The sequence below is a fragment of the Haliaeetus leucocephalus genome, unplaced genomic scaffold (assembly GCF_000737465.1).
Source record: "Haliaeetus leucocephalus isolate CR32 unplaced genomic scaffold, Haliaeetus_leucocephalus-4.0 Scaffold577, whole genome shotgun sequence".
Taxonomy (NCBI): Eukaryota; Metazoa; Chordata; class Aves; order Accipitriformes; family Accipitridae; genus Haliaeetus; species Haliaeetus leucocephalus.
The window spans coordinates 232,570-247,154 of NW_010973013.1; the positions used below are offsets into that span (position 1 = coordinate 232,570).

At 41.3% G+C, this 14,585-nt stretch overlaps 1 protein-coding gene across 1 annotated transcript; it reads right to left on the bottom strand.

Moving 5' to 3' along the window:
- Positions 1-1,888: 1,888 nt before the first annotated feature.
- TAF1A (TATA box binding protein (TBP)-associated factor, RNA polymerase I, A, 48kDa) lies at positions 1,889-14,006 on the bottom strand. The gene is made up of 10 exons (XM_010577670.1): positions 13,831-14,006; positions 12,291-12,460; positions 10,880-10,993; positions 9,429-9,627; positions 8,539-8,669; positions 7,528-7,686; positions 6,318-6,384; positions 4,965-5,085; positions 3,391-3,551; positions 1,889-2,213 (listed from the first exon to the last, which is right to left on the bottom strand). Exons 1-10 carry the CDS (start codon positions 13,958-13,960, stop codon positions 2,071-2,073), a joined length of 1,395 nt encoding a protein of 464 aa, XP_010575972.1. The 5' UTR covers positions 13,961-14,006; the 3' UTR covers positions 1,889-2,070.
- Between the last annotated feature and the right edge of the window lie 579 nt (positions 14,007-14,585).

A 14,585-nucleotide genomic window follows, 5' to 3' on the forward strand; every position in this document is an offset into this window, starting at 1 on the left:
GTTCTAGCATCAGTAGAGAACATGATCCCTGGCAGCAATACTGCTTCCAGAAGTCACAGGAGAAAGCTATGAGCACAATGAATTATCAGATTTTTCTAAGACATCAAGCTCCTCTTTGTCCTCTCATTTTCCTTCCTGCATTCTTCTTACCTCCACCCCAATCTCTGCTGCTTTGTTTCACATTTCTTCCTCAATAATTAAGAGATGGTTCCTCAGCTGCTGCAAGGCATACACATCTCCCACAGGCAGCTAAGGGGACAGAAGAGAAGTTACACAGAAGCTCTCAACAAGCAGTGGGGGCTCTAGCATTCAATTTTTATACTATTTGTGTTAGGTTATATGATAAAAGTTCTCTCTGTGCTCCTTTGTGGGCATGCAGAGGACAATGGAAGGGAGAAGCGCAAATAATACCCTGTTGGGATACTCCCAGGCCCAACACAGGAGAGTCACCAGCCCAGCAAAGGTCCATCTTCAAAAGTCCAGAGGAGCAGAGGGGTACAACGGCAGGCAGGAAGCCAAATTAAGGACTGCAGGGAAGGGACACCCTGCCTGGTTGCCTCCCAGGGCTGTCCCAGGACAGCTTTAGTCCCACTGTCCAGGCATGAAACCCATCAAGGGGAGTCATTGGGAACAACAGTCTGGATCACCTTTTGGACTACGAGGGGTTACTTCCCAGGGGTGTGGGACATTCATGGGATGCTGGAGAACAGTATTTTGAAACCTCACAATCTAAATTAAAATAGTCAAAACTCAGCTGAAGATCTCCAACAAAAAAGTTTGGCTATTACAGAACAAAGCAATAGCATTCTTGGGGAGTCAGAACTAAACAAGCACACAGGTCAGGAATGACAAATAATTGTGCTTTTTTTTTTATAAAACATGCAATTATGGCAAGTAGCTCACTTTATGTTTAAGACATGTCTTATGGCACATTTCAGAAGACCCATATTAACCCAGACCAAAATCCCAGATAAACACTCAGCTTTTAAAAGCACAGCTGTACTTATCCATACACTACTACACTATTAAAGACATATTTATTTCAATCCCAGAGGTAGTTCAAGAAGTTCATCCAGCAGAGTTCTACAGACCTGTTATTAAAACAGAAGTAGTATTTGGAAACCATTTTGTTGTTGTTTTCAAGCAAACTGGAATGCTAGTTTGTGACAACACATTAACATTTGCTTTCTAAACACAGCAGCACTGCATATTTCAACTCATAGGCAAGACTGAAAAAAGATTCTAGAAAGTCTCTTCTATCATGTAGAGAAGTTTTCAGTAGATCTGTACCTTCGCTCTTTCAGAGCACTGCAACACTAGCTTCCCTGTCTAGCCATGCAGCTACAGCAACCTTTCACTCTCTCCTACCAGAGATGTGAAAACAATCCCTGAACTGGACACACAACCTGTAAGTACGACATGTGGAAAAATTGGTTTTGGATACATTGAAGTGCATCATCTATTTGAACAAGCTGCAGTAGATCTTCAAAACCTATAATTCCTCTCAATATACAATGCAAAAGGTGTGACACGTGCCTCTCCATTTTCCATATATTTCAAGAAATGATCAGTTATAAGCAGCAAGCTCCATAACCTTTACAGGTTGAGAATGTGTTTTCAGAGTGCATCATGTACTGTTCCTAGGCTAAGACACTACACCTATTACGAATGCCACTGCTAGTCCTGAATGAATTTTGAACCATTCCAGCAGTCATTTAAATCACCATCTACACATCTAAACATAAGGAGGATCAACCCTACAATATTATTGATACAGAAATTCCCCACCATAATACTAAATATTTTTCAAGATATATTTGCAAACAGCATTGATTTCATTTCACACAAATATGGGACTAGTATTAAAGAAATTCTTCAACCTTATCAGTTGATTTATATTAATTTTATTATAAAATAAATACAAACCAAGGTGTTTTTACAGAATCATATAAAAAAGTCTAGCACTGAGTCAATAGGGTCTGCCTCAAAGTTTTAGAATAGCACCAATACAGAAGTCAGTTTCACAGAGAAGAAAAAAAGTACAGCAAGAACCTTAAGGACACCTTCTAATCAAGGTTGTACAGAAGAATCTGAAAGACCAGATATTCTCAGGTAGACAGGATTGTGCTTATTCACAAATTTCTTCAGTATCCGAAACCTTTTCACCTGAGCTTTGCAGCCTTGGTGTGATACATATTTAAAGTACTTGCAATCTGAGGAAAAAAAAAAGCATTGTAAGTTATACCATAATACAAGCAAATACAAAATGCTTTCATTGTTTAAGTAACACACAAACTTCTAAAGTTTTCAGTAATGAAAGGTAATAAAATCATCCAAGACATGCACATTAGAGACATAACCACATCGTTAAATAATCTATCCTCATTTGACCCAGAAAACATTTACATATATATAACTGTATGCTGTCTTTTGCAAAGTATTTTTTACTCTTTTGTTTTTACTCTTCAACTAGATCAGAAAGTAAAATTTCAAGAGAGTGTAAAGCAGCATTGATTTAATACATTAACTTATTGTGTTGGATAAGGAAGATAGAGGCTCATATTGACACCAATAAGCACAGAAACTTCATTAAAGAAAATCAGAGCTGGAACAATTTTGTTTGCCATCTGGAAATAAAAGCTGGGAGACATCTGATAACATATAACTGAAAGCAAAAAAAGATTTTCAATATGATAAATTGTTTTATGAAGTCCAGAGGATAAAGTTATAGAAAAGCTGACAACAAACAAGTTGCCTATCAACCAAAAGTCCAAACCAGTGTACAAGCCATGGTCTCCACGCCATATTCTCATTCTCAATTTAGCAGCTGCTTCTCGGCCTGATACTCCACTTGGTTTCGGCAACATTTCAAAAGAATGCTACTAAAGGGGTCATGATCTTCACCTTCTTACCAAACTGCTGATGATTTTGACTCAAGAGCCCCCCTGCCTCCTCCTTCCTGCATTACAACACCCCCATGGTCCTTAATGGCCAGCTTCTCCCCAGTATTTGCCGAGACACTGCCTAGGCTGACATCCAGCAAGCAAACTCTCTGCAGTCCTCAGAACATTCACTCAGGAGCATGTTGTGCATTTTTAAAATTGTGGTTTGAAGGTTAAACAACAAGATAAATAGTATTGTGACTGCTCAACAAGGCCAGATAAAACAGAATTCTAAACCAGGATAAGGCAAGTTATGCAAAATATGCCTCGCTGTCAAGTATCAAACCAATTTAAACATTTTTCTCATGTTCAGCTTCAAAGACAACAATCTTTCCTAGAAGAAACTGCATTTCTTCCAAGGAGTAGATCAGCTGCATCCTGTCTCATTAGGGGTAAAACTAGACTTTATTTCTCTATGTAGTGAAAAGGAAAGAACATTTAGTATTACCCTTTCCCAGTAAGATACCAGCCACCAGAGCTTTTTCATATGAAAGGCTTTCATTTTCCTGCCAATTCCTTTTTGCCAAGTAACGGCTAAAATGGAAGGCTGGCCACCAGTCCTTTCTGGAGTTCCACTCTTGTTTGATCCAGTCAAGATGCTTCTCAGAGCTGGAAAAAGGTAAAACAAGTTAGAAAACCTTAAACTGAGATGAAAAGACAATTAGGAGGCACTGAATTTTATAATCAACTTGCTGCAAGTCTCATAAATTGCTAGCATAGACACACTGACCTTACACTGCAGACTGAAACACTAATCTAAACTGAAGTAACCTTTTTTTTAATCCCTGGCAACACTAGGGACATGAACTCTAGTGCTTATGTCACCCAGGAGGTGAACTCTAGCAGTCTTGTTTAGACTTGGCAATAACAGATTATGGTGTGAAATGAAACAAGCCTTTGACTTGTGTGCCAGTTTGTCAATAATAACAAAGTTTCTTCAAGTTTGTCAACAAAGTAGTATGAAGAGGTTGGTTTGTTTTAGAATAGGTTTGTGTTACACTATGCATACTCAAAGACTAACTTATCCCAAATACTTATCCCAATAACTGTTATGCAATAAAGACCTTATACCAACCATTTCAGAAAACTACCTACAACAGGGAAGTGATATTCCCATAAAACAACCAAGACACCCAGTATATTTCAACATGCTCTAAGGTTGTGTCTTGAAATACAAAAATGCAGACAAAGTTAGAGTATCATACCATTTTTACTAACTCCATGCAACAACACTCCTAACTTTAATTCACTAGCTTCTGGACCTTAAAAGCAGATGTTGTGTAGGTGGAGGTGGCAATAAAACAGTAAAACAGGTTAAATTAAGTACTGAATTAATTTACAGTAAATATATAGGGCTTAAAAAACACAACACCCTGTTTATCAGTTAAAATAAAGTCTAGACATTGGAGGCCACCTGAGCACAGATTGCCTGAGATGGCTTCTTCTGAAATCAGAGGCCATGTCTGTCAGTATTGGCAAGGACGCATCACTCCCCAGGGCACATTGGCCCAGCTTTTAAGAATACACTGGCTGCATTCTATAACAGGTACCATCATCACATAACACACTAGTCTATATAGTACCAGCCATGCCACTATTGCAGCCCAGCAGTTCTCAAACCAGCTTCAAATAATGCACACATAGTAACAGAGCAGACAACCCAACAACTTGTTCCCCCCACACACCCGAAAGAGGGAGGTTAGTGACAGGCAGCAAATGCTACCTGAACATCTGAATTATCTTATGCTTCCTGCATAAGCATGTGACCTGGTAAAAAAAACAACAAATTTTTCAGACAGTGACAATATTGAAATTTGGAATTCTCCTCAATAATAATTTCTTCTTTCCTCCCAATGAAAGCACACTGCAGTCAAGCACTGCCACAGAACTCAGGGTAGGCCAGACAACTCTTCTGTTCACCAGCAGGGAAGACAAAGGCTACAAAGGGCCACTTTGTCAATTGTCCAAAGGTGGAGACTTGACTATTTTTTTTTTTTAGCACATTGTATCAGAGATACTTACATTACAATTTGTTTCACCTGTCTTGCCAAACAGCTCCATGCTTTTACATTTTCCTTCCAGCCAGCATAATCCAAGGCTGCAAAAATAACTTCTAGCCCCAGCTGACGTTTTTTTCTTTTCTCTGGAAAAAGATGACACTGATTAATGAATGACTTGGATCAGACTGAATTCATTAGTAAGCAACAAGTGAAATACAGTTCTCCATCCTGCCTCCTCACATACTGCTACTTTCCCTATCACTGAGAGTTCCTCCCATTGCCTTCTACCCCTTCCAAGAGATAAAGGAACACTTCCTGGCTCTAGAGCACAACTCATACCAGAAACCCTCTGTCCCTACTCCCACCCTGCTCAAAAACTGCTGGGTCAAGCAACACACACTGCCTTGCTTACAATAGCTGCTGTTTCCAAAGCTCACTAATCAGTGCTTCCAATTGGCACTTGGAAGCATGTTCAACATGTTCTTCCCATGGGAAGGGAACACAGTGCCTCTGGAACACTTCAAATCCTGAGATGCCACCAAAAAAACCCAAAATAAATTCTGGGACTGTATGAATAAAACAGACATTTCACATCAGCAGTACCATACCAGCACAGTTCTTAAAAAGCTTGAGCTATCACAGCAGGTAAATATGGGAAAAGTTATGTTTATCAGTATTAATTTCTTCAAAAATCAGACTGCCCTCGTTAGCTATGAAAAATTAGCAAATGTCATGCATGAACAGAAAAAAGGAGGTTTCATTCAGGAGGTTGTTTTTTCCCCCCTCCCAAAGAAGAAAAGCAGAAGAGAACAATCTTTATTCAAACACATTTCACCAGTCTGCTGACCTGCTGGAACGTACCAGGTCACAAGACAGACAGACAGCTTGGAATACAACTGATCAGCATGGAAACAACAGTCTCCAAACTGGAAGGCTTTTCTACCAGCTTGAAGATAAAACTCCCTTGAAGAGGACAATTTTGTTCTTTGATCAGTAACAACGAACTAAAGCATAGATCTATCTCAATTCCTCAGGAAGAGAAAGAATAAATAAATCAGAGACTCCAAAAAGGGAATAGAGACCGTGGCATTCAGAGTAGATTACTTAAAAAAAATCAAGTTGAGATCCTGGCTGTGCCTTACAACAGTTTGCTTTGATCAGCCTTTAAAATGAAAAAGTAACTTGTTTACAGAAGTTTGTAAATGCCTGCTCACACATCCAACTTAAAGGTCCCTGTGATTGGAAAGTAGGTTTGGGAGCTGTTTGTTTAACAAACAAAACTACTTGGAAAAGCAGAAAGGCGACTGCAGAATAGTTTCAGAGTATTATTCTAGATTAACATAAAGGAAAAGAGCAAAGATATTTAAAGACTTACTTGATTTTTGAAGCATGGTATTAAAATCTATCATTAGTTCATGAGAAGGAACAATATCGTGCAAGATCTGAAAAATAAAAATAAAACCACAAGACCCAGATACATTATTTTAATGTGAAAACTTTTGAAGACTTCTACCTGATCAAGAGAAGCACAGGCTTCAGAGTTTCAGGTGTTTTAGGAAAATTAAGCAATCTGGTACCTTAGTGCCTTGATACAAAGAATAACTAGGTTCATTTTGCACATCTGTGATGCTACTCTGACACTACAGATGAAATCCCTTGATGGGTGCTGAAAAACACTGCATGTGACAAATAAAACTTCCTCAAGTAACAGCCCAAATCCATATTCAGTGTCACCTTTTTAGAAGGCAACCTAATTTCCCTCCTAGGCCAGTTCTAGCTCCCCTGTCTACTGCTCTGTGCATTGGATCTCTGTTTCTGGACCTATTAGATCAGTTCTTTGATTTGTCACTACCGTGTAAGAGACTAGTGTCTAAAGCCACCGCTAAAAAGCGCTGAGAAGATGGAATTTCATACACATATGCCACAGTTTAGAAGTCTAAACTTTATGAAAGTGTTTTAAAACATCTGCCCTAACAAAAGCACATTAGTGCCATCAAGTGGCAAAAGATTGCAAATCATTGTTTGCAAGAAGCTACCAAGATCAATGTGCAAGGGCAAGGAAAGCAGGAATTTAAAAGCAACTATACAAAAGCTTAATACAGCAAGGCCTTGTCTGCCAACAGCTAGCAGACATTAAATTCTGTTTTAGCATAAATGCACAGCTCGTTGAAAACAAGTAGAGAAACTAATTGCTAGACAAGATCAATATGTGAAAGAGCAAGCACCTAATCATTTCTTCAATACTTTAAAGATCAAACTACAACAGAAATCAACGCATGTTATGTACAATACTGCTGATACAGACTTCCGGAACCATGTAACGACATTCTCTGAGCTTGTTTACCGACTGTAAGAAGTTATACAATGTATCAGTTAAAGGCAAAGCCAAGACTTGAATTCAAAGACAGTAAAGGATACTGTTCGCTCCACCATTAGCATCCATCCAGCTAACTTTCCTCTAACCCTCTGCTTCCCACAAAGCATACAATAGGGTAAATAATGTTACAGAAGTTCAACTGAACCAAACTATCAGACCATCACGCAACATGAATGACCACAGACTGTATCTACTATATAATATATACCTTCAGTGCAGATATGAGTGATTTCTTTGATTCACCATGTCTCTTCAGGAACTGATAGAGGTAAACGTGAGCATTGGGATTAGCAGGAAACTTTGAGTTGTAGGCATATTCATTTAATACTTGGCAGGCTTCGTTATGGTCTCCATAGAACTCCAACAACTAAGAAAAGTTAAGTCTGTCATTAGTTTGCCACATATTAGCAATAAAACTCTTACAACTAATTTTAGGCTGCCACAGAACTATCCAATAGCACAGTCTGTATCTAAGAGTGTAGCATATTAGGTAGGACTAAGGCTAGCATATATTCATTTTACTGGCTACTTTCATCACAGATAGACAAAAATTCACACATAGAAGCCACTACAGGAGAAAATTCCTTTAACACTTAATTGTCAAAGAATTACCAGCACTTGCTCACTGGAAAGACACTGAAGCAGCCTGCCCACGTCTTTCAAGAGAACTCAATGAGAGAACTTGGCAGCTGTCAGCACCAAGCAAAATTCCATAAGATGTGCTTAGAGAAGTCAGAGCTTATCAGCATTTACAAAAAGTAAATAATTTCAAAGCGATTTTAAGATTAACTTTATTTCTTAATTAGAAATTCTAAGCAGATATTTAAAAAAAACAAACCAGAAGGATTGCATGTTTGGTGTCTTTAACATATACTGTATCCAGAAAAACACTGCCCTGCCAAAAGGAGGGAACTTTTTTCAGGTATTTAAACAATTTCTGTACTAGCACCATGAAAACAAAATATACAAGTTGTTTCTCTATTTCTTTTTCATGGCAATGCACAGATAAAGTCCTTTTTGTACTCCATGCAAGCTCTGCAGTTCTACCAGAAGTAAACTGTGCTCTAAATCAAAGCCAGTGAGAGACACATACAGATGTGTTATTTTTTAAATACTTTGTTGTCACCCACACACATATAATAAAAGCTCCAGATAGACAACTTAATGAAAATTAGACAGGGAAACACAAAAGGAAGATATCTGTAAAACACGCGCTTACATCCACATAGCATTTCACAAAGAGATCCCAGACTCCAGGTATTTTAATAATCTCTTTTAAGTTTACTGCTGCCTTCCGAAAGCAACTGTGCATTTCCTGTTCAACAGACAAGTCTTCAAATCCATTCTGACCTACCAAAACATGAAAGAATGCCACAAAGTTAGCTCTGCTAATCAAAAGGGATCTTGAAGAAGTGGTGCAGCTAAGAGATGATCACATTTTGCTAAGCAAGGACTCCAGTCAGAGAGCTTTTAAGAAAAGAGGCCTCAGTTTCCTCTGTATTGAAACAAGAAACCTTTATTGCTCTTCATTCCAACTTATTATCACCCAGTTTCAACTTATGGGGCATGACAGGTAGTATTCCAAGACAAGATGCTACCAGCACAAGGTCCATAAACCAAATTCAATGCTTAGTTTTCTCAGAAACAAGTAGAGATCCAATGTAACTGATAACACACAGCCAGCAGGTATATGCAGAATTAGATGCCACATACAAATAGCAACTTCCATATCTTTAAAGAAACTGAAATTCAAACACAAGTTTTGGGGGCTTTTGCTAGCACTCAAAATTCTAGCAGCAGTGAAACACACACTTATTAAGCCACTGCTATAAGTGAACACACTCCTTTGACCATTATTTTAGGTGATGCTAGCTGGATATAAGAAATGTGATTCAGGGGGAGAAAAAGTTTCAGAATAGCATTTCAGGACACTTCAGGAAGTACAGGTCAGTGTGCCATGCTGGCACCACTATCACTGCCAATATAGCATTATGTACTATCCATAGCATCACATTTTGAAGTCTAGTAAAAGAAAAGGTGTCATTGCAAACCATGGTGTCTGCAAGAGCAAGCAAGTTGAAGTTTACAGCTCAATACAAAAACACTTACCATGCTCTAACAGGATGTCCTTCTGCTTAGACCAGCTATAGTAGTCCAACAGTCCCCTGTAAGCCTGAATCAGTTTCATTTCTTTATCCTGAATGGCTGTTTGTTCTCCAAACCTCCAGCTTTCTGCCAGGGACAGGTTTTGGTAAGCTTCATCTATTAGTCCATTACAAAGGAGATGAAAGGTATGCTCTAAGCAAACCTGCAATTCAAATAGTCCATACCACAGTGTTTCACATCACAAATGGAGATATTCTCAGCAATACAGCAAAGTTCTACACAGATGTGCAGGGAAAGGAGAGACTTATTACTGACATGCGTACAAAATATTGCAAACACCGTTAGTAAAGTGTTTTAATTAGAAGAGCATTTTACACATTCTTTTATCCAAACAGTATCTTTACATGGAATTTTGGAGAAAAATGCAGGAATGGGAAAATACAAGTGTCACTGGGGGCAGGGAGATGAGCCAAGAACCTAAAGTATTTTTTTCTACAATGCTGGAGAAACATTAGTAATTAAAAGCATATCTGATATACAAAGATGTATCCCTGGGAAGACAACGGGCTGAAGCTCTTGAAATCTGCGAGGCAGAAAGTCACCCATCAGGTGGTAGACACTCAGTGGTACTTATCAAGGCAGCAGAAAGCAGTTGTCTCAAAAACCTGCTTGTCCTTAACAAGTGCTACACCTATTTAACAAGATCCAGAAATGACCCGAGGAAATCCAGTTGGGTTACTTTTGTTGATTTTTCATTGGCTACCCAATTGCAGAGTACCTGAAAGAGGGATGTCCTACCACCCTATCATGTTGATTAGGCACTGAATAAAAGTCTAAACTTTCAGTTAGCTCTAATAAACTCTCGCACAGAACTTCTGTTGAAGGCCTTGAACAAATACAACGATGAAAGACAGAAGCATCATCACAAGTGAGAAACAGTCAAGGAAACCAAAACAATATAGATTTGAAGGAGACGCCACAGGAAAAAAAACTACAGCTGGGCTAGAGAGGTCCACAGTATAAGGTCCACTGTTTTATATACAGAATAGCTACTCGAGAAGTGAGTGGATAACGATGGCAAAATTTAAGTACAACTGTTTAGTCAGGAGCACAGTGGCCAAATTCAGGACTGGAAACAAAGCTTGGCAGGTGTTAACATGTAATTAGATGTTACTGGGGCATGCATGAAAAAATTTAATTGTCTCAAATTCAAATCAAAAGATTAAAGGATCTAGGCACTTCTAAGGACTGACAGTATGCATCTGTGATCAAACATATAGACCAAATGAGATACGGTTAGGTATAGAATATCATGCAATTGGTAACTCGGATGTATTTTTTTTTTTTACACTATTGTCAGTAATACATTTCAAAAGAGAGTTTCAGATACTAATACTCAAGTAAGCATTCAGGTAAATGTGGAAAATCATCAAAACCGCGTTAAATACACTCACCTTCAAATACCTTTTTACTCCTAAAGTTTTCATCTGTTCTATGAAAGAGTTGAACTGTTTCATGCTGCTATGGGAATGGTGGCACAAAATTTCAGTTCCTATTCTCCAAATCATCTATTAATGGGGAGAAAGAGATTAAAAAATAACCTTAGTACAAAAATGGCAACAGTCACCATATACACAGCCTTATCAAACTTACAGTTCCTGCAACATATGAAAAAAGGTACATCTGAATTGCAAATAAAACATTAATACTAAGTATTATCTACTGCTATCGTAACCTACATATTCATCTAGTAGGACTTTTACAGTCATTCAGCATGTGCTTCATAATTGCTCATTATAAATGCAACACTCCAGTAAAGCTTATGAAAACTGCATTTGTCAGAAGGTTCCCCCCCCTGTTATTGAAAAATTGTTTTCCTTTGATATGATCTCACTGAGACACAAGGTATACATAATTCTTTGAACTCAGTAATAAAGACTATTTCCAATTAGATGTAGCTTCCCATCTACATGCACTTGTTTTCAAGGTCTGCCTACGCAATGTAACCAAATATTCCAGCAGGCTAGCCCTATTCAAGTATGCCATTTATTTAACAGCTCTGATCCCTTTCTTTCTGCTGCTGTCTCAGTACCTGCTAGGAGTTTTGCATGCACTGGAGGCGCTTGTAAAGACCTAAATAAGCCACTAACTTTCAAACGGATTTTGACTGATGGCATGCCAGTGGCAAACATTTACTGCTTTTCCATCTTAGAAGACTACTTTAAAATGACTTTTCATAGATACACTCCTGATGGAATTAGCTTACACCAAGCCAACCTTTCATCTGTTGTGTCAAGGGCCTATGTAAAAAAACACATAACAAAAAGCACCCAACAAAACCCCACAAAAACAGCCTGCAAGCCCAGAGAACTTTTCAGGAGCACTGAGCACTCTGTCAGGAAAAACAGACAGCACTACAGACTCTCAGCACCCCAAAAGTGAGATCTTGGCAGAATTCAAGCTCCAGCAAGACTGGTTAAACCCACAGCAGAGGCATGACTGTGCAGAGGCAGTCTTTTGGTGATTAACTGGACTCAGGCATGCTGCCCTGAGCACTACCAACGATGAGGTCTGCTGTACTTTCTGCAGCCTGCCATCCAAGAGTTCCTACATCAGCACCTGAACAGTTGCTTATTTGTTTTTGGAAGCTTCAATGTCTTTTTTTTTTTTTAAAGAAACTAGTTTAGTTTGTGAGAGTTGCCTAACTTTTCAGGTCTTACTTCTAATACTTTTTTGTTTAATTGAAAAAAATTAACTAAGCACAGGCTCAATTTTAAGACAAATGTTGGTCCTGAAGTATTATACGTGCTTCTTGCAAGTATTTTTTCAACTGCAAAAGAACTCTGATAAGGCACATTGGCTTACCTCTGACGGACCCATGTATGCTGTAGAAAAGTCTTTCTCTAGTGACTCAATATAGAAGGTCAGAAACTCTGCAGCCCTTTTCCACTGCTTTTGTAGCATGGCATCCTGAATGTAATTTAAACACACTTCCTTGCTCTTCTTGAAGTTTAATTTGTGTTCATGGGAAGATGCTAAACAAACAAAACAAACAAACAAATCAACCAAGCCCACAACTGTCACAGCTCTTATTCAGATAACAACGTGCCTACCTTTTCAGTAACTCTATGATCTCTCAGAGAGAAGAGAACATGATCTTAAACTATGTGGTTTTGCACTTAAACACACCTACTAGTCTGCAGGGAAGCAAGACTATTGCAAAAGCTGGAAACAGAATATGAAATGGCATTTTCCACAAGCAGCACACATCTGTGGACACTTGAAACAGTGAAGGGCCAATTATTACACACTACTACCCCACTGGAATTAGAAGACCATGGTGCTTTGATAACCTCACAGTACATTTTGTTATATTTTGGCAACCACTCTCTTCCCTTACTAATCATCATCTAAGTTTGTGACCCCACTGTGCTGAAGATTTGCATACACACATACAAACAGGTCATTCCAGTACCAAAGGCTAAGCAATTCCCACTATAAACAAAGATAAATGTAGATAATTGTTCTCTTTTGAGTACAAGACTGGAAAGAGGCCACTTACCCTTTTTACATGGATACTGGTTCCTGTTACAGCGCAAAACCGAAGCCTCATTTCCACATCTATTTAAAGCTTACAGCTGTATGCCATGGTCTAACAGGCCCCTACAACAATGCTCAAGCTATAAGAGCCTTCTGCAAAGGACATGCAGAGCTCACCAATCCACCTCCTACCTGAATGCTGCAGGCAAAGGAGTAACTCAAACACTGGCTTGAAGCAGTTTTATTACATGTCATTCTACAAAATTACCTCTAACCGACCTACCTATAGATCTAGTCTTCACACCTATTTCTAACCTCAAAGGTTCCAATAAGAAAACAAAACCCACAGTGAACCCCACAAGATTAAATACAAGGGCCGTGACTACTGTAGGCAAGTCCTACTAAGGAAGATCCCGAGAAGTCATCTGTCACGGACAGAGCTGATGTTTCACTACACGGCTATTTTGAAACAACTTCTCCAGAGGTTTTGTGGTCACCTGCATCCACAATGCTTTTTGTTATCTGTCACCTCATCGGCCCGTGTTTTACGAGTAGCGTACACGCCACCTCCAAGCTGCCGGGCAGGCTGCCGGGCAGGCGGGCCGCCCACACGCCTCAGCGAGCGGGGACCGGGAGCAGCCCCGAGGGCACCGGCAGCACCAACCGCCCCCTCGGCGGGAGGCCGACGGCTAAACCGCGCAGGGAGGGGGCAGGCCGGCCACACCGGGGGCAGAGGGCAGCGCTCCTCCCTCAGGGCCGGAGGCGGGGGAAGAGGGACGGCGGAGCGCGGGGAGCCGCGGCGGCAGGGCGGGGATGAGCGGGAGCCGTGGGGACCGCGCCCGCCGCCGGGTACCTCCGCCCTTACCCGGTCGGTAGAGGTGCGGCGGCAGAAAGGGCAGGTGCAGGGCCGGCAGCAGGGCGCTCCCCGCCTGCGCGGCTGGGCTCTTCAACCCCGCCGCCGCCTCCTCCTCCTCCTCCTCCAGGAAACTGTCCATGGCGCCGCGGGCGGGCCGCCACGCCAGCGCTAACGGCACCGCAGCGCGAGCCGCCCGCGCCTCACCGCCTCCCCGCCGGGCTGCGGCGGGCAGCGGCCATCTTTGACCCTAGTGGGGGAAACCTCAAGAGCCTTCAGCCGCTCTAAGCTAGGCTAAGCCCAGCCGAGCTGAACTCCAGCATGCGGTCACCCCAACAAAAAACAGGCAGCCCGGCGGGCTCAGCCGGAGCTCGGCTTAAGGGCGACCGCCCCCTCACGCTGGCAAACGGCCAGGCCCGCAGCGCGCAAGCGCGGCTCTGCCGGGAGGCGCATGCGCCCTGTGAAACATGGCGCGACTCTGCCACCATGGTAGAAAGGGAAGGGGGACAATCACTCTTGCGCATGCGCGCTGAGGAAGCCGGGCAACGCCGTCGCCATGATGGCAGGAGGCCTTTTTCTCTGCGCGCCTGCGCGGTGAAGGGGCGTGGGTCACGTCAGCGGGAAGCCCGCCAACGGCGGGCCGGGCGGCTGTGGTGGGCCAGGCCAGGCGGTGCCCCCGCCTCTTCGCGCTTGGCTTCGGCCTTAAAAAAGGTGTCTTTCAGCCTTAAAAAAGGTTTCGTTCCCCCCCCCCCCCCCGCCGCCCGCCC

Coding starts and splice junctions, on each gene's coding strand:
- TAF1A (XM_010577670.1), bottom strand. CDS start 13,960: ATGGACAGTTTCCTGGAGGAGGAGGAGGAGGAGGCGGCGGCGGGGTTG. Junction 8,670..9,428: donor GGACATCCTGTTAGAGCATG/GTAAGTGTTTTT, acceptor ATGTTTTGGTAG/GTCAGAATGGATTTGAAGAC. Junction 3,552..4,964: donor CAGGTGAAACAAATTGTAAT/GTAAGTATCTCT, acceptor ACCTTTTTCCAG/CTCTGAGAAGCATCTTGACT.